This window comes from Agelaius tricolor, unplaced genomic scaffold, assembly GCF_023055355.1.
Source record: "Agelaius tricolor isolate 1412-34295 unplaced genomic scaffold, bAgeTri1.0.p SCAF_64, whole genome shotgun sequence".
Taxonomy (NCBI): Eukaryota; Metazoa; Chordata; class Aves; order Passeriformes; family Icteridae; genus Agelaius; species Agelaius tricolor.
Window position 1 is genome coordinate 205,699 of NW_027269324.1, and position 18,846 is coordinate 224,544.

At 53.6% G+C, this 18,846-nt stretch overlaps 2 protein-coding genes across 2 annotated transcripts in view; one reads left to right on the forward strand and one right to left on the reverse strand.

The window, feature by feature from the left end:
• The window catches only part of LOC139605296 (zinc finger protein 250-like), a 44,141-nt gene extending 40,037 nt beyond the window's left edge, over window positions 1–4,104 (forward strand). The window contains 1 exon segment of the mRNA XM_071456657.1: window positions 3,552–4,104. Within this exon segment, the coding sequence (XP_071312758.1) occupies window positions 3,552–4,104 (553 nt within the window).
• LOC139605317 (uncharacterized) overlaps window positions 1–18,846 on the reverse strand; it is an 850,331-nt gene that overhangs the window by 52,742 nt on the left and 778,743 nt on the right.

Genomic DNA, 18,846 nt, shown 5'->3' on the forward strand with positions numbered 1-18,846 from the left:
TCTCACCCCTGGGGAGGCCGGGGGGGTCTCTGTCCCTCTCAGCCCCGCTGTGACCCCACCCAAACATCATCGGGGGCACAGGGACAGAGACACCCCCAAAGCCCCAGAAAAGCTGAACCTGGGATTTGGTTTGGGGCCGAGGATTTAGGAAGGGGCTGGAATTGGGGCTGGGCTTGGAGTTGGGGCTGAGATTTGGATTAGAGCTGGGATTGGCGTTAGGGCTAGACATGGGATTGGCTTTAGGGCTGGGGTTGGGATTGGGTCTGGGGCTAGACAAGTCTGGTACTGGGATGAGATTAAATACAGAACTGTGAGTGTTTCTAAACATGGAGTGAGATTGAGACCAGGATCAGGGTCAGGTTTGGGACTGAGCTCACCCAGAGCAGGACATGGGGGATGTCACTGTGGGATGGTTTGGGGAAAATCCTGGTTTTGGGAAAAACAGGGTGTGAATGCCTTTTTTTGGGGATTCCTCCTACCCAAGTCCATCTCTAGAAGTCATCTGGTATCCATAAAAACCTCCAGAAATCAAGACTGAATAAAACAAAGCCACCAGGAGTGTCCCATGTCCAGTCTCATCCCTCCGGGGTTCTGGTGGTCCCCCATCTCAGGGCTACTGGGGATCCTCAAGGGTCGTTGGGATCCCCCCTCTCCAGGGTCCTGCTTAGGGATTCTGGGGAGGTTTGGGGTCCCCTTCTCCAGCCTCACCCCAGACCAGCCTCTTCCCACCGCCCTGTCCTGGTTTATAGCAAATTTTGCAGAAAATCTCCAAAAGAGTTTCCTCTAGAAAGCAAATACAAGCGGCCCCTACCCCAGCCCGATCAAGAAAAGATTTCCTCAGAGAAAAGGGGAAAAAATCTGTTTATTTACCAGGCAAAGCATTCACCAGCACAACAAATGAACAATATTAAACAATAAGACTTCTCGCTGCTCCAAAGGAGATGATGAACTCAAAATGTCCCTCCTTGGGCTGTAGCTCAGCTCACTCAGTCTCTTATCAGTCTCTTATCAGTCTCTTATCAGTCTCGGCAGTGCTGGAAATGCTGCAGCCCAGGCTTGGCCAGGTGGGCCACAGGTGGGAGCTGCCGGTGGTGTTCTGGGTGTTCAGTTTAGAGCAGGTTCAAACAGCAACAAAGAAAAAGAAAAATCACAGTCCGGGAACATCTCTGCCTCAGAGAGCTAAAAACTAACTAAAAGCAAAGGAGAGCTCTGTCCTGCCCTCTGTCCATCCAGGAGCCGGAATGTGGAGGAGTGAGTGCAGTGTATGAAAACAAACTGCAGCTTCTTCCTCCTCCCCTTGGCTCTCAGAACCAGCCTTAAAGGTGCAGAACTCATTTCTGGGCTAAAGGGACCGATGGGGCACGAGCATCATGAAGTCACCCCAGGACACGCCCCTGTCAGGGTCAGGGGGTCCCGTCCCTGCCTCATCTCCGGGCTGCCGGGGGTGCCCCAGCTCCGGTATCGCCCCTTCCCCTCTCCCCGCCCTGGGGTCCCCCGTTCCACAGCCCCGGCTCTCACGGGGATCCCCAAAACCAATGTCCCGCCCCGTCGGTACCGGGCCATCCCCACGTGGACCCCCCGGGACCCTCCCGAGGGGCGATCGTGGCTCCTCTGCCCCCGAAAAAGCTCCTCTTAGGGAGCCTGGAGATACCCGGGGCTTGAGTGCGGGATCTGCCAGCTCCGAACACTCTCCAAAAAAATCCTCCCGGAGATCCCTGGCTGGAGTTACTGGGGAATTTAGCTACTTGAGCTGGGCTTCCTGTGGGACTTTTAGCAGCCTTGTGCTCCTCACCTTTGAGTAAATGAACTTTATCAGTCACACTGATATAATTTGCTCCCTCTTCTCCAGTTATTTTAAAAAACTTTTCAAGGAAGGACAAGAAAATATTTTCTTTTTCCCTGGCCACCCACAACAGCCATTTTCTTCATAATTTCTCCCATAAGTTCCCCAGGATGAAGGAGGGAATGTGTCCAAGTTTCCAAGAGTTCTTCCAGAAAAAAACACAACCTCCTCAGTGGAGGGAACCATGCTGTTGTCAAAGGCACTTGGGGACAGACAACAGTGCCCTGAACTCACTGTGCCAAAATAATCTTGCAATCTGGATAACAATATTTTCAGAGAGATGCCTCTGCCCCAATTAAGGTGCTAACAAGACCAAAACTAAGGTGGATTTCATTAAACAGTAAATGTGAGGTAGAGAGAGAGTTGCAAAGAAAAAGTGGGGGAGAGCAAGGGAGTGACAGGGACAGAGACCTCCCCTGGGGCAGGGCAAGTGTGACATTGTCCCCTGTGTGTGTGGCCTTCCCGGGGTGGGGGTTTTACACCTGAGCCAGTTTGGGAAAGGGGGGTGGTGTTCACCCCCTGAGCAGGGATTGCCCCACTGTTTCAGGTTGCAATGTAAGATGGAACCCAATGCATGTTTTCAATCCCCATCTTCATCAACTGCTATAAACAGGCAGGGCAGTGTTCTTTATCTCTTTATCTCTTCCATGACTCAGCCCTGATAACGCCCTCCAGGGGAGATATCTTCTGTGAATGGGCCATTGAGTGTCACTGCAGGACTGATAAAATTCCATCATCCCACTGTGGGATGCTCCGCCCAGCGGGAGGATCCAAGCATTCCTACCTGGATATAAGCTTTGCCTTGCAACACCAGGAGCAGCTTGCCTACTGGATTCCCAGAGGACAAGAGCTCCAGAACCACCACTGGACCTGCAGAGGAAGACCAGACCCTTCTACAGGATCACTGCTTGGACAGAATCACGTTCATCTCTCCAACAGGACTGCAGCCACCATTTAATGGGACTGCTGCCACCACCCTGAGCAACAGGGTGTCAGGTTATATCCTGACTCTGTCTGTTTAAGGCAGTATTTCTGTATCATTGCCTTCATCTTCATTTTCTTATTAAATTATAATTCTGGGTTAGACTCTCCCCCAGGTTTCCTTTAAATCCTGTAAAAAGACAATGTGAGCACCCTTTGTTTGGTTCCCAAAACAGGATTTCCCATTCCCAAACCTTGACTCAAAAGAGAAGGAGGCTGTGAGGAAGAGGAAGGAGCCTGGGATACCCAGGCAGGTGAGGAGGAAGTCAGTGCCCCTTTCCCCCCTCTCTCCTGCTCCATCTCCCAGCCCAGCACAGCCCCTGGCTGCAGGACAACCCTGCTGCCAACCCCGTCCTGCCAGGGATGCTCTGGGGGGATCTCCTTCCCCTTCCCTGTGGCATGGAGGCAAATACCATCTTCTCCTTGTCCTTCCTCCCCCAGACAAGGAGCTGAGGATGAAGACCAGGGAGGACAAATCCCCACAGCAGAACCATGTGGAAGAGGCCATTTTGAGTGGCTCCACGGGGCAGAATTCTAATGGGGAGGAAAAGCCCCAGAGTTTCCACAGGAGAAGGGGCACCAAACCCAGCCCAGGGTGCTCTGTGGAGGAAAGACCCACCCTGATCCAGGAAGGTGGACAGAACTTCATCCAGAGCTCAGAGCTGGTGGTCCCTGAGCAGTTTCATGATGGGGAGAAGCCCCACAAGTGCTTGGAGTGTGGGAAGAGCTTCAGACAGAGCAGCACCCTGATCCGCCACCAGATGATCCACACTGGGGAATGGCCCTACGAGTGTGGGGAGTGTGGGAAGGGCTGCAGCTGCAGCTCTGCCCTCATCAGGCACCAACGCATCCACACTGGGGAGAGGCCCTACAAGTGTCCCCAGTGTCAGAAGAGGTTTCCGACCAGCTTCAGTCTCCACCTGCATAAGCGAATTCACTCAGAGGAGAGGCCCTTCCTCTGCCCTGACTGTGAGAAGGGCTTCAAGCAGAAATCCCACCTCATCAGGCACCAGCGCATCCACACTGGGGAGAGGCCCTACGAGTGTCGCCAGTGTCAGAAGAGGTTTCACACCAGGTTCCATCTCCTCCAACACCAGCGGATTCACACCCAGGAGAGGCCCTTCCTCTTCCCTGATTGTGGGAAGGGCTTCAAGCACAACTCCACCCTCCTCACCCACCAGCGCATCCACACTGGGGAGAGGCCCTACGAGTGTCCCCAGTGTGGGAAGAGCTTCACCAGAAGCTCTCATTTGACAAGACACCAACGGAGCCACCAGTAAGGGAAGCCCTGCAAATGCCTCGATTGCAGGAACAGCTTCATGCACCACTCCAGCTTCATCCCCCATGGCAGAACCCACATTGGGAAGAGCCCCCGTGATCCATGTTCCCTGTGATCCATGCTAGGAAGACACCTGCACCTTTTCCTGCCCCTGCCAATGACCTGATGTGGGATGGAAGAATGTGAGGGTCTGGCCATGGCCCTGTCATTACATTCACTCCCACCTGAGGACATTGCCAGGGGCAGGAAAGGGACTCTCTCTCTCTCTCCCTGAGGAGAAGGGTGTCCTTTCCAGACAGGATGAAATACGTGGCCAGGCAGACAGTTGTTGATGTTGTAGTTTTCCCTGTAAATAGTTTTTCTTATTCTTTCTGTTGACAATATTGTTTTTATTCCTGTTTGTTCCTTATCTTGTTGCTGTTCCCAATAAATTGTTCTTATCCCAGCCTCGGATCTTTTCCTTTTGTGCTTTCCATGGGAGGTGGGAGGGCAGCGAGCGGCAGCACGGTTTTAGCGGGAGCAGGAAATTGGGGAATCCCATTCCTGAAGCCCGGCCCGTGGAAACCGAGCATCCCAGCTGGTGCCAGCCCTGGTGGCCATGGCAGCAGCCTTGGGAGCGGGTCCCTGGCTGGGGCTGTGGGAACCTCTTCCCTCTGGTGCCCAGGGACAGGAGTGGAGGGAATGGCTGCAGCTGAGTCGGGGCAGGCTCAGGTTGGATGTCAGGAAAAGGTTTTTGCCCAGAGGCTGCTGGGGCCCTGGCCAGGCTCCCCAGGGAAGGGTCCCAGCTCCAGGGCTCTCTGAGCTCCAGCAGCGTTAGGACCACGCTGCCAGGCCTAGGCTGGCATTGTTGGGGTGTCCTGTGCAGGGCCAGCAGTTGGACTGGAGGATCCTGATGGGTCCCTCCCAGCTCAGCCAATTCTGTGGCTCCGGGATCCCATGAGCCTGGGGATGGGGCTGCCAATGGTTGCCATGGCAACGGGCTCTGGCTGCAGGCCTGAGCTGGTGTCCATGGCAACCACCCCTGGCATGGGGTCTCCATGGAGCTGCCAAGGGACTGAGCATAGAAACAGGGGGCTGGGGATGGTTGCCATGGAAACTGACCATAGCAACAGGGGGCTGGTGATGGTTCCTGCTAAGGATCAGATTTGTCACAGGCACTCAGAGGGGCTCCATGGGATCTTTCCAAGAGTCTCCAGGCTGTTCCAGAGCTGGAATGTCACAGGCAGAGACAGGGGCTCCATGGAGACCTCCCAGGGCTTTCTGGGATGATAAAGAGCCCTGTGGTCAGAGGCAGTCACAGCCATTCCATGGTGACATCCCAGGGCACCTTGGGCTGCAAAGGCACCGATCTGTCACCCACACTCACAGGGGCTCCACGGTGACATCCCAGGAGTCCCCAGGCTGCCAAAGAGCCGGGATGTCCCCGACACTCACAGGGGTTCCTGTCATGGCCACAGTGGGAGCTTCAGGCAAAAGCTTTATTTCTTTATTGGAGAAACTCCTGCTGAGACGTGAGATGGAGAAATGACACCCAGCAGCCACCATGGATCCTCAAACCTCTGCAGGACCCCTAGACTTCTCAAATTCCTTCTAAAAGAGGAGACTGGCAGCGGCTGGATCACATTTTTGCCCCTGCCTTTGTCAAAGGTCGAAAGCATTGGACAGGTGAAATTGAACTTTAACACAATTTGTCCTACAGGATTAATGATAGAATACCCAATAAATCAGTAAAAATACACCTCTGATTGAGTCTGATCATGATCAGATGGAAAGATCACTAGCACAGTTATTTACTCCACAGTACAGGAGCTATAACAATTATTAGAATATTGTGCTCTAGGAAGCAATTTTGAAGTTAACAGGGCCTTGCTGGAGTTGTTGGAGCCCATTGCAGGCAGAGCCTCCGGCTCCAGCAGGAGCTGCCTTTCCTGTGCCATCAGCAGGGCAGGTCCTGCTGCAGGAAAAGCCCCAGGCCAGCCCCAGCACAGGGAAGGCCTCGGGCACAAGGGCAGAGTGCCGTGCTGGGAGCTGTGCCAGGGAGAGCCTGAGGCACCAAAGGCACCTTGGCAGCAGCAGCTGCTTGCAGCCCATGGCCAGAAGCCTCCCTTGGCGGCCCGGCCTGGTGGCCACCACTGCAGAGCTGCTGCCTCAGGGCTCATTCCTGGCTGGGCTCTGAAATGCCACTTGTGCTCCAGGAGCCTGACTGGGAAGCCATTGGCCCCAGCACCTTGGGGACAAGATATCAATGACAAAACTCTTCATGCCAGCAGAGACAAGGCAGGGGCAGGAGAAAGGGCACAGCCAGGCCCAGGGGACAGGGCTGCCATGGTGATGGCTGTGAGGTCACTGCCCCTGCAGCAGCCTGGCTGCCCTCAGCAGACATTCTGGCCAGAAGCCTTGTGAGGGCACCCAGCACAGCAGAGAACCCACACAACAGGAATTCCATCCTTGGGAAGGGCAGGGTGTTTCACTGGGTCAGGTTGCACAAAGCTCCTGCTCCTGGGCAATTCCCGGCATGGTGCATCAACCTCTCTGCAAAAACAGTTGCAGTTTTGTTCCACTCTCATCATTGTAAATTATTTTCTTCTTCTAACAAATGGAAATCCAGCCTCATCCACTTTTGACACATTGACCCTTGTCCTGCCACTGCAAAACTTGTAAGAAAATACCTTTGACCACTATTTTTCCATTTTCACAGACATTGGAGAGGACCCAAACATCTTCCAAGATGGGGTTTGGAGGCCTCATCTCATAACCCGCAGGTAGAGGCTGCAGGTTCTGGGCTCAGTAGGGTGGAGACTGAGGACAGAACAGGAGTAGCCTGGCAGGGGCTGAAGGGTGGTTTCAGAGAGGCTGGAGCTTTTCTTCCTAGAGGATATAAGCATGAGAAGGAAATAATGGCAGCAAGGGCGCCTGGGGAGGCCCAGACCGGGCAGCAGCAGAAAGGAATTTCCCTGGCAGGGCAGGGCTGTGGTGCAGCACGTCCCCCAGCAGGAGCCTGGAGCAGCCCAAGGCTTTGTGTGGGCAGGCAGAGGCAGGCAGGAGGCAGAGCTGTCAGCAAAGGAAGGGCCCAGCCAGGTGGGGCAGCCGGGGGATGCCGACAGCCTGCAGGGACAGAGGCGCAGGGCAGGGACACCGTAGGACAGCCTGGGCTGCACAGGGCACAGGCATGGGCAGCAGCTGCAAGACAGCCCTGCCAGAGCCAACTCCTGCAGCACTTTGGCCATGGCTGCTGGCCCTGGGCCTGAGGCCAGCAGGGGACAAGTGACCCTTGCAGGCCTGGCGCCTCATGGCCTCCTTGTCCCTGCTCAGCAGCCTGGCAGGAGCCGCCCCATGCTCCTGTCCTTGGCATTGCCCATCCCCACATCCCAGTGCCCCAGCAAGAGCCCTGAGCAATGAGGGAGGGACAGGACCTGCCTGGCCAGGGGCTGGGGCTCAGGCCTTGACCCTTTGCATTCCTGAAACACATCCAGCTTTGCCCAGCACCAGAGACACGTTTCCCTTTCTTGTCCCCAGCTGTCATCAGTGCTTCCAGGGTTCTGCTCTACCTGGAACCTGGCGACATTTTGTCAGTCATATTCCTCATGCGGATCTCTTTAAAGTACAAGAAACTGCCATGTTTCAATCTGACTTTGAATCATTGAGAGGTTTTTGAGCACATTCTGAGGCACTGATGAGTCTGATGCAAAAAGCACCAAAGCCCCAGAGGGTTATTCAAATCCTTCTGCTGTGTCTGTGCTGCTGAGCTGGGCCGGGCTCCTGGCCCAGAGGCAGCTCCTGGCAAGGGCAGCAGAGCTGCAGAGAGACAGCTCTGGCCAGGAGCAGCTCCTGTGCACAGCCCAGCAGGGCTGGGGCACTGCCAGGGCCCCTCAGAGACACCAGCAGGGCACAGACTGAGCTCCCAGGGGCTCAGCACTGGCAGGGGCTGTGGCATGTCCCAGAGGGGGCTGTGTCACAGCAGCACCTCTGTGGCTGTGTCATAGAGGCACAGAGCAGCTGGGATGTCAGCAAGGGGCTGTGTGACAGCACAGAGTGGGTTGTGTGATGTCACAGATTGGGCTGTGACATCACAGAGCTTGTGATTTGAGGGCATCAAGCAGCTACAGCATCATAGAGGGGACGGTGTGACATCACAGAGCAGGCTGTGACATCATGGCATGGCTGTATAACATCATAGCGCAGGCTGTGAGGTCAAAGTGTGTGTTGTGACATTACAGACTGGCAGTATGACACCACAGAGAGGTTCGTGTGACATCACTGAGGGAGTTGTGAAATCACAGAGGTTGCTGTGGCATCATAGAGTAGGGTATAAGGCCATAGAGCAGACTCTGCCATCATGGAGGGTGGCTCTGTGACACCAGAGAGGGGGTTGTGACATCACTGAGTGTCTGAGTAACATCACAGAACAGGCTGTGACATCCCAGAAGATACTGAGACATCACAGGGTGTGTTGCAGTGTGTCACCATTTCCTGTCTCACCTATCACATCCCCCTCAAGGATGCCAACCTTTTCCCCTCCCCCTTTTGCCCTCCAGCCTGGCACCTTCCAGCAAGGCGTCGTGTGATTGGCAGATGCCCCCCAGGCCTGAGCTCATTGGTTTGTCCTAGCGTCCATGTCCCCTGACCCTTCCTCTGCTCACACCTGGTTGGCCCTCACCTGTCCATCCCCTCCCCCTGTCCTCAGGGCTTAAAAAGGACATGAGACCATGTGGTCGGGGTCTCTGCCGTGGTCTCTGCCGTGGTTCTATCTCTGTCGTCTTGCTGTCTGGAGCTGTTGCCAGATTCAGAAATCTACCATGCTGCAATAAACTCTGGATCTAAGCTACACGGCAGAACCCACTCCTTTTCCCTTCACCGTCTGAACCTTTTCTACCAAAGGTAAACTGAGTTCCTAGCCAGGCAGGACATACCCTGAAACATTCGGGGCTTAATATTTAATAAGGGTGACTTTGTGATGTCAAAGATTGTTCTGTCTCAATCACATCACAGCTGTATGACATCACAGAGTATATCCCAGCATTGGCTCTGTGACATCACAAGGGGGATTTGTGTCATCCCAGCATGAGCTGTGACATCACAGGAGGCTGTGTGACATTGAAGGTGGCTATGTGACATCACAGGGAGCTTTGAGACATCATAAGGGGACTTCATGACATCCCAGTGTGGGCTGTGACATCACATGGGCTGTGTCACATCACAGGGGTTTGTGTGACATCACAGGAGGCAGTGTGACATCACAGGGGCTGTGTGAGGTCACTGGGGAGGTCACTCTGCCCCGGCCCCCCTCACAGTTCCCCCCAGAGCCGTCCAACCCTGCTCGTGCACAGCGGGGTCCCCTGTCCCCCCAGGTCCCCCCGCCCCTGGCGCCGCAGCCTCCCCCAGAGGATGTTCCACGAGATCGACCCCAGAGCCTGACATGGGGACGGGGGGCCGGGGCCCTGGGGGTGGCACAGGGGGACAGGGACCCCCCGGCAGCATCCCCGTGTCCCCCAGGGCCAGAGCCTGGGCCAGGGCTCCTTCACCCTGTTACAAATGAGGGGCTGAGAGCGCCTAAAAAATCCCCAGCAAGGGATCAGCCAAAACCAGATTTAATATTAAGCAGCAGCACCACAGAGTTCCTTGGCAAGAGTCACTCTGCTCCTGACTGGACACTTCAGGCACACCAAGGAAACAAAGCAACAACAAAACCAAACCAAATCCAGGCAATTGAACCAAAAATGAACCAAGAACGGTGTGTGCTTGTGAGCCTGTGTTCTAAAAAGACAGTGAGGGCAAGGATAAAAGGAATGCAGCCTAAAAGCTAAACTGAGCTTAAACTTAACAGGCCTTGACTGATTACTTAGACTTCAGCATTTAGCAAAAGTATTTCACCTTACTTATAACCTTGAAAGTATTTCACCTTACTTATAACCTATGACTTAATGATTTCACTGTGCAATAACACTTAACAACATTCAACTTAGCTTATAACTTATATTAAACTTCATTACTTAGCAAACGGGCACCTTAGCAGCATTTAACTCAGCTTACAGCTTGTGACTCACCCTTACTTACAGGCCTGACTGGCTCAGCTATCCAAGGCACTCAGACCCCTCAGAGAGCAGCATTTCTGCCACATTTCCCCAGCACAGGCACTCCTGTGTGCACACAGACACCAAGAGTCAGTGCAAGGCACCTGGGAGAAATTCCCCTAAGGGCAGGAAATGCTCCCTGAGGATGCTTTGGCATCTCCCCAGCAGGCAAAGGGCTGAGCCTGGAGGAATGGGGGGATCGGCCCAGGCTCCGTCGTTGTTGGGGATCCCCGAGTGCAGCAAACGGGAGAGTTCCTGGCTGGGAGAGGCCCCACTCAGAGGGAGTCGCTGGCCCAGGAGAGCTCCAAGGGCTCCTTTTGGAGCGCTGTGTGCAGGGCCCCAAGAGAGGGGCTTCAGTCCCAGCAATGGTTCATCCTGGCCGCACTTGGCACCAACAGCTTTCTTTGGCAGGGTGAGAACAGGGATGTTGTGCCACGGAGGGAACAGAAACAGCTCCCAGGGCTGCTCCTACAGAAAGCAGGAGCTGGTTGGGCAGCAGCAGTGCCTGGAGCAGACAGTGTTTGTGATGAGCTGCAGAGGAGCTGAGCCCAGGGGCTGTTGGCCAAGGCCGAAGCCCAAGGAGCATTTCTCAGCTGGCAGGGCGGCCTGAGAAGGGGAGGGGGGAATGCAGCAGCACAGGGCCCATGGAACCAAGGGACCATTGTGACACTGTGGGGCCTTGTGACACCAAAGGACCATTGTGACAATGTGGGGCCTCATGGAATTATGGAGACCAGTGTGACATTGCTGGGCCTCATGGGACCAAGGGGACCATACTGACGCTGTGTCACTCCATGGAATGTAGAGATCATTGTGACACTGAGAGGCCCCATCGAACCAAGGGTCCATTGTGACATTGAGGGGCTGCATGGAATCTGAGACCATTGTGGCACTTTGGGGTATCATGGAACCAAAGGTCCATTGCGATATTGCAAGGCCTCATGGAACCATGGAACCATGGAAAGACCTATAAGACACTTCACATCCTCATGCAACCAGAGGGCTGTTGTTACACTGAAGGGACTCATGGAATCATGGAGACCATTGTGACACTCTGAGGCCCCATGGTATAAGCAAAGCATTGTGACACTGTGGGGCCTGATGAAACCAAGAGGCTTTTGTGACATTGCAGGGCTGCATGGAACCAAGGGGCCATTGTGACATTGCAGGGCTTCATGGAACCAAAGCTCCAGGGTGACACAGAGAGGTCGCCTGTCATCAATGGTCCATTGTGACACTGTGGAGCCAAAGGAGACCATTGTGACACCACAAACCCCCATGGGCCCAAGGTCCATTGTGACATTGCAGGGCTCACGGAACAGAGGAGTGATGTGACATTGTGGGGCCTGTGGAATCACAGAGACCATTGTGACACTGCAAGGCCTCATGGAATTGTTGGGACCATTGTGACACTGCAAGGCCTCATGGAATTGTTGGGACCATTGTGACACTGTGGGACCCCATGGAACCAAGGCACCCTTGTGACACCTCAGGACCCCATAAAACAATGGGAACACAGAACAGGTCTGCCTGGTTTGGCCTCCCGTGGGCCATCTGACTGGTCCAGCTGACCTTGGCATGTTGAGGGTCTCTTCTCATCTGCTGCTGAAACACTGGGGATCCGTGCTTTCCTTCCTATGGAAGAGAACTGTCCTTCTCCAGGCACCCATGACCAGAATTGGGATTTCACCAGTAAATTTCCTTATATCTGGGATTGTTCCCATAGCAATATTGCCAGGACAAGTCTGTCTGGCAATGGTTTCACAAGGGTCACCTCTCATCTGGCCCCAAAACCCTGGGGAAGGTTCTGTGCTTTCCTTCCTATGGAAAGAAACTGCCCTTCTTGGCCAGGTGCCCATGGCCAAATTTGGCTTCCACCTCCAACATTACCTGTTGTGGAGGAGAGCCCCTTGAGAGCTGAGTGTGCCAAAGGCAGAGCTCAGCTGCCCTTGGGGGCTGCAGGAACAGTCAAGAGCCCAAAGAGGTTCCATGGCTGTGCTGGAGACCAAGGCTGAAGGAGGGAAATGCAGGGCTACTGTGCAATGGGGAGGGGATGGAATTCCAGCAGACTCATCAGTTTGCAAGGTGCTCTGCTCTCCCTCAGCTCCTCTCTGGGAGATGCCAATCCCAGCTCAGCACCTCTGGCTACTGGGGCCCTCCCAGGAGAACTGCCTGTTCATGGGCACACAAGTGATGTCGGCCTGGAAAGGGGCACAGGTTTTAATAGCTGTTAGCTTCATTATATAGAAGCAAATCTTTATTATCTGGGTCATTGAGGACTTTGAAGAAATGGCCAAGTTTTCCCACCAGGAACAGGAATTTCCTGGATCAACCGGATTCTTCTACTGATGGCAGGAGAAGAAATATTGATCTTCCCCTCTAGCTGTGCCTCCAACATTCAGTCTAATATTTCATTCCCTTCTTCCTTCAGGTGTTTTGAGCTCTCCTGGTTAAATGGCCATGTCCAAGGACATCTCTTCATTTAGAGCAGCTGCATCTATGTCTTTCCTGTTGCCTCCACATTTCCTCCTGCAGCTGTTCTCTGGTCATTCCAATGCATCTGCCTTGAATGGCTTCATGCTTTGAGCTTCAGGGAGTTGCCCAGTCTTTCAGAAGTTTAAAGAACTCTTTATTCAGCATCTTAGATGTATTTTTATCTTTCATATTGCCTCTTCTCATGTCTTTGTCTAAATCCTTTCTCTGGCAATCCCTTGTGGATGGTGGACATGTCAGATGTTGTTGGGATGTCAAAAGGAGCAGAGGGAAGGGTTTTGATGTCTATTAAATTTTCACATTTTCAAATTTTTATGTTGGCCATGAAGAGAAACCTTTCTGTGCCTCTGAGTCTCAGCAGTTCCTGATCCCCAAAGGACACAAACCTGATGAGTTGTGGTTGCCACTCCAGGGGCTGCACTTGCACCTCCCTCCACAGCCAGAGCAGAGCTCCCTTGTCCCAGAGAGTCCCTGGCACTGGAGGGATGAAGGAAACAGGACAGGCTGTGGGGATCAGGGGCACGGCAGAGCCACGGGGAAGAATGACTTTTGCATTTGATGGAGCTGTGCCTTCCCTTGGCTCTGTTGGCTGACAAGAAATGAACATCCCTCTGTGTCTCGGGCAGCTCCTTCTCCAAGGAAAGCGGGTGGGAGTTGGAGCCAGGGAGCTGAAAGCTGCAGGTGCAGCCTGGGCTGGAGGGAGCTCAGATTTGCACAAGGCTGCTCTGAGTGCCAGGGCTTGGATGGGGGAAATGGTGGGGTGAGGGTAGGGACAGAGTCTGATTGATTGTCAGCCAGGAAGGGTCTTGATTTTCATATCCATTCAAACGGCATGAGGAGGAACCTGGATTCAGTGTCAATTGGAGATTGCACATATCCATGTATTAACAGGAAGAAAAACCTAAGCAGCGCCTAAAAAATGTTTTCTCACTGTCTTTTTAAATATGATCTATTCAGATTGAATACACTTCAAGCCTCTGGAGCAGGGAAATTCAGCAGCAGCCTCTGCAAGTTGCTGAGGATGTCAGCAGCCCCCACTGAAGCCATCCCTGCCCAGAGACTGTGGGGGAATGGGCAGACAAGGAGAGCGTCCCTGGGGCTGGGCAAGCAGAACTCAGAGGCACCAGCGGCTCCAGCTGGGCAATGGAGTGTGGAATGTGGCTGGGGAAGCCCTGCCTGGGCTGTGCCAAGCAGGACAGGCAAGCCCTGACTCCCATTCCTCAAACAATTCTCTCAAGGAGTCATTTTAAAGGAATTACAATTGTTTGTGTCCTCTGAGTTGGATCTACTGGAGAAATACCAGCAAGACATTCTCAGGAGCTGAAAAGAACCAAACAGCCTTTACTGGCAACTTTAGAAAATCAGAGAACCTTTGGCAAAAGGTTTAATATGACAGTGAATCAAAACCAAACACTTCTCAAAGCATTAACTTGGCCCATTCAACTTCACAAACTCTAAGCCCATTCAATTTGAAGTTAATCAAAATTTGTAAGGAGACAGAAATAGAAGAAGTAGACAGAGAAAAAGACAAATAAGATACAGAGAAGCACTCACACCTGGGTTCCAGTGTTGTTCAGATGGAAATGCCAAGAGGAGGGAGGGTCAAGATGTGTGCTTGCCTTGTGGTCACCCTTGTGGTCACCCTCGGTCTTCCTGTGCCCTTCCCCCAGCTGGGACTTGGGGTCATTTGGTCCCTCAGGAGCTGGGCTGGGGGCTGCAGAGGTGGCTGTGGAGCATTGCCTGTGCTGTGCCAGGGACAGGCAGCCATTGCTGGGCTGGGATGGAGGATCTGGGGGATTGGGGTTCCAGGGCAGGGCAGTGCTGGGGTCACAGGGCAGGGCAAGGCTGGACCTGCCTCTTCCTCCCACAGACACAAAATGATTCAAGCCAACAATCTCCTCCAGTCTGTCACAATAGGCAGCATTGGAGGTGGAACCCAAATTTGGCCATGGGCACCTGGTCAAGAAGGACAGTTCTCTTCCATAGGAAGGAAAGCATGGAGTCTTCCCCAGGGTTTTGGGGCCAGATGAGAGGTGACCCTTGTGAAACCACTGCCAGACAGACTTGTCCTGGCAATATTGCTATGGGAACAATCCCAGATATAAGGAAATTTGATGGTGAAATCCCACTTCTGGTCATGGGTGCCTGGAGGAGAAGGACAGTTCTCTTCCATAGGAAGGAAAGCACGGATCCCCAGTGTTTCAGCAGCAGATGAGAAGAGACCCTCAACATGCCAAGGTCAGCTGGACCAGTCAGATGGCCCACGGGAGGCCAAACCAGGCAGACCTGTTCCGCGTTCTCTTGGTTTTATGGGGTCCTGAGGTGTCACAAGAGTGCCTTGGTTCCATGGGGTCCCACAGTGTCACAATGGTCCCAACAATTCCATGAGGCCTTGCAGTGTCACAATGGTCGCTGTGGTTCCACAGGCCCCACAATGTCACATCACTCCTCTGTTCTGTGAGCCCTGCAATGTCACAATGGACCTTTGGCCCATGGGGGTCTGTGGTGTCACAACGGTCTCCTTTGGCTCCACAGTGTCACAATGGACCATTGATGACAGGTGGCCTGTCTGTGTCACCCTGGAGCTTTGGTTCCATGAAGCCCTGCAGTGTCACAATGGTCCCCCTTGGTTTCTTAGTGTCACAATGGACCACTGATGACAGAAGTGCCTGCAATGTCACAATGGCCCCTTGGTTCCATGCAGCCCTTCAATGTCACAAAGGCCTCTTGGTTTCATCAGGCCCCACAGTGCCACAATGGTCTCCTTGGTTCCATGGTGGCCCACAGTGTCACAATGCTTTGCTTATTCCATGGGGCCCCACAGTGTCACAATGGTCTCTTGGTGTCACAAGGCCCCACAGTGTCACAATGGCCCCTACATTCCATGGGCCCTGTGCTGCTGCATTCCCCCCTCCCCTTCTCAGGCCGCCCTGCCAGCTGAGAAATGCTCCTTGGGCCTCGGCCTTGGCCAACAACCCCCGGGCTCAGCTCCCCTGCAGCTCATCACAAACACTGTCTGCTCCAGGCACTGCTGCTGCCCAACCAGCTCCTGCTTTCTGTAGGAGCAGCCCTGGGAGCTGTTTCTGTTCCCTCAGTGGCACAATATCCCTGTTCTCACCGTGCAAAAGAAAGCTGCTTTTGCCAAGTGTGGCCAGGATGAACCATTGCTGGGACTGAAGCCCCTCTCTTGGGGCCCTGCACACAGCGCTCCAAAAGGAGCCCTTGGAGCTCTCCTGGGCCAGTGACTCCCTCTGAGTGGGGCCTCTCCCAGCCGGGAACTCTCCCGTTTGCTGCACTCGGGGATCCCCAACAACGACGGAGCCTGGGCCGATCTCCCCACTCCTCCAGGCTCAGCCCTTTGCCTGCTGGGGAGATGCCAAAGCATCCTCAGGGAGCATTTCCTGCCCTCAGGGGAATTTCTCCCAGGTGCCTTGCACTGACTCTTGGTGTCTGTGTGCACACAGGAGTGCCTGTGCTGGGGAAATGTGGCAGAAATACTGCTCTCTGAGGGGTTTGAGTGCCTTGGATAGCTGAGTCCGTCAGATATCCAGATGTCAGTAACTAATGCTAAGTCACAAGGTCTAAGCCAAGTTAAATGCTGCTAAGAGTTGTTCGTTTGTGAAGTTGTTCTGTTTAATTAATTTATTAGCTAAGTTGAATATTAAATGGTATTACTCTGTTAAATTGCTAAGTCATATGTTTTAAGTTTGGTTATGTAGTGTTAAATGCTGTTCTTTTGCGAAATTATGAAATTGAAGGTATCAGTTAAGGTTAAGGTATAAGTTAAGTCCTGTTAAGTTTGAGCTCTGTTAATTGTTTAGGCCATATTCCTTTTATCCTTGCCCTCACTGTCCTTTTGTTTCACACACATACAGGGACAGTTCTTGGCTCATTTCTGGTTTGATTGCCTGGATTTGGTTTGGTTTAGTTGTTGCTTTGTTTCCTTGGTGTGCCTGACGTGTCCAGTCAGGAGCAGAGTGACTCTTGCCAAGGAACTTTGTGCTGCTGTCCCTTAATATTCAATCTGGTTTTTGCTGATCCCTTGCTGGGGATTTTTTCAGCGCTCTCAAGGCCTTGTTGGTACCAGGGTGAAGGAGCCCTGGCCCAGGCTCTGGCCCTGGGGGACATGGGAACGCTGCCGGGGGGTCCCTGTCCCCCTGTGCCACCCCCAGGGCCCCGGCCCCCCGTCCCCTTGTCAGGCTCTGGGGTCGATCTCGTGGAACATCCTCTGGGGGAGGCTGCGGCGCTGGGGCCGGGGGGACCCGGGGGGACAGGGGACCCCGCTGTGCACGAGCAGGGTTGGACTGCTCTGGGGGGACTGTGAGGGGGGCCGGGGCAGAGTGACCTCCCCAGTGACCTCACACAGCCCCTGTGATGTCACACAGCCCCTGTGATGTCACACAGCCCTCTGTGATGTAACACAGCCCCCTGTGATGTCACAGTCCCAAGGCTGGCATATCACTGTGTGGTGTCATACAGCTGTGCAGTGACATCACAGAAGACACTGTGATGTCACAAAGTCACTTCATGATGTCACAGCCTGTTCTGTGATGTTACTCAGACACCCAGTGATGTCTCAACCCACTCTCTGATGTCATAGAGCCACCCTCCATGATCATAGGGTCTGCTCTATGGCCTCACACCCTACCCTATCATGCCACAGCCACCTCTGCGATGTCACAACCCCCTCAGTGATGTCACACAACCCTCTCTGTGATGTCTTACACCCACTCTGTAATGTCACAGCACACACTTTGACCTCACAGCCGGCTCCATGGTGCCGTACAGCCATGCCATGATGTCACAGCCTGCTCTGTGATGTCACACAGTCCCCTCTATGATGCTGTAGCTGCTTTATGACCTCAAACCACAAGCTCTGTGATGTCATAGCCAAAGCTGTGACCTCACACAGCCCACTCTGTGCTGTCACACAGCCCCTTGCTGACATCCCAGCTGCTCTGTGCCTCTATGACACAGCCACAGAGGTGCTGCTGTGACACAGCCCCCTCTGGGCCATGCCACAGCCCCTGCCAGTGCTGAGCCCCTGGGAGCTCAGTCTGTGCCCTGCTGGTGTCCCTGAGGGGCCCTGGCAGTGCCCCAGCCCTGCTGGGCTGTGCACAGGAGCTGCTCCTGGCCAGAGCTGTCTCTCTGCAGCTCTGCTGCCCTTGCCAGGAGCTGCCTCTGTGTTCTGGTTTCAAAGCAAAACCAGTAAAAGATTCCAAGTGAGAAATACAATTTATCAGGAAAAGGGATAAAACCATACACATGCAATAATACAAAAGAAAAATCAGTGACGGAGTCAGAATACAACCTGACACCCTTCTAGTTAGGGGGGTGGTAGCAGTCCAGATGAAATGGTCTTGTTGAAGTGGTGATCCTGTAGAAACAATCTGGTAGCTCTTGTCCTCTGGAAACCAGTGGGTAAGGGCAGCTATTCCTCGGGCAATCCAGTGGGAAGACTGACTGCTCTGTCCCAAAGCCCAGATTGTATCCAGGTGGGGATGCTGAGCTCCTCCGCCTGGGCAGGAAATCACAAAATGGGCTGAAATCGTTCTGACTCGTGGGGTGGGTCCTTGATTACCCGATAAACAGAAATGGCTCCTAGAGGGAGTTATCTCTGAGTCATGAGGCAAGACATTGATGGGCCCATTAACAGGAGATACGGAAAAAACAATGTCCCTCCTGGTTTCAGCAGCTCTTGAGGATGGGAATAGAAGACATTTTTCTATTCTAACCTAGGACACTCTGGGCCAGCAGCCCAGCCCAGCTCAGCAGCACAGACTCAGCACAAGGACTTCAATGACCCTCTTGAGGCTTTGGTGCTGTTTGCATCAGACTCAGTCCCTCAGATTACACTCAATAAACTTCTGGAGAACTCAAACTCACGTTCAAAGTCCGAAGTTTCATTAACTTTTAATGGGTACCACTGAGGGACACAATTCATGTGAAAATGTCCCCAAGTTCCAGTTAGAGCAGAACACTGGAAGCACTGATGACAGCTGGGGACAAGCAAGGGAAACGCGTCTCTGGTGCTGAGCAAAGCTGGATGTGTTTCAGGAATGCAAAGGGCCAAGGCCTGAGCCCCAGCCCCTGGCCAGGCAGGTCCTGTCCCTCCCTCATTGCTCAGGGCTCTTGCTGGGGCACTGGGATGTGGGGATGTGCAATGCCAAGGGCAGGAG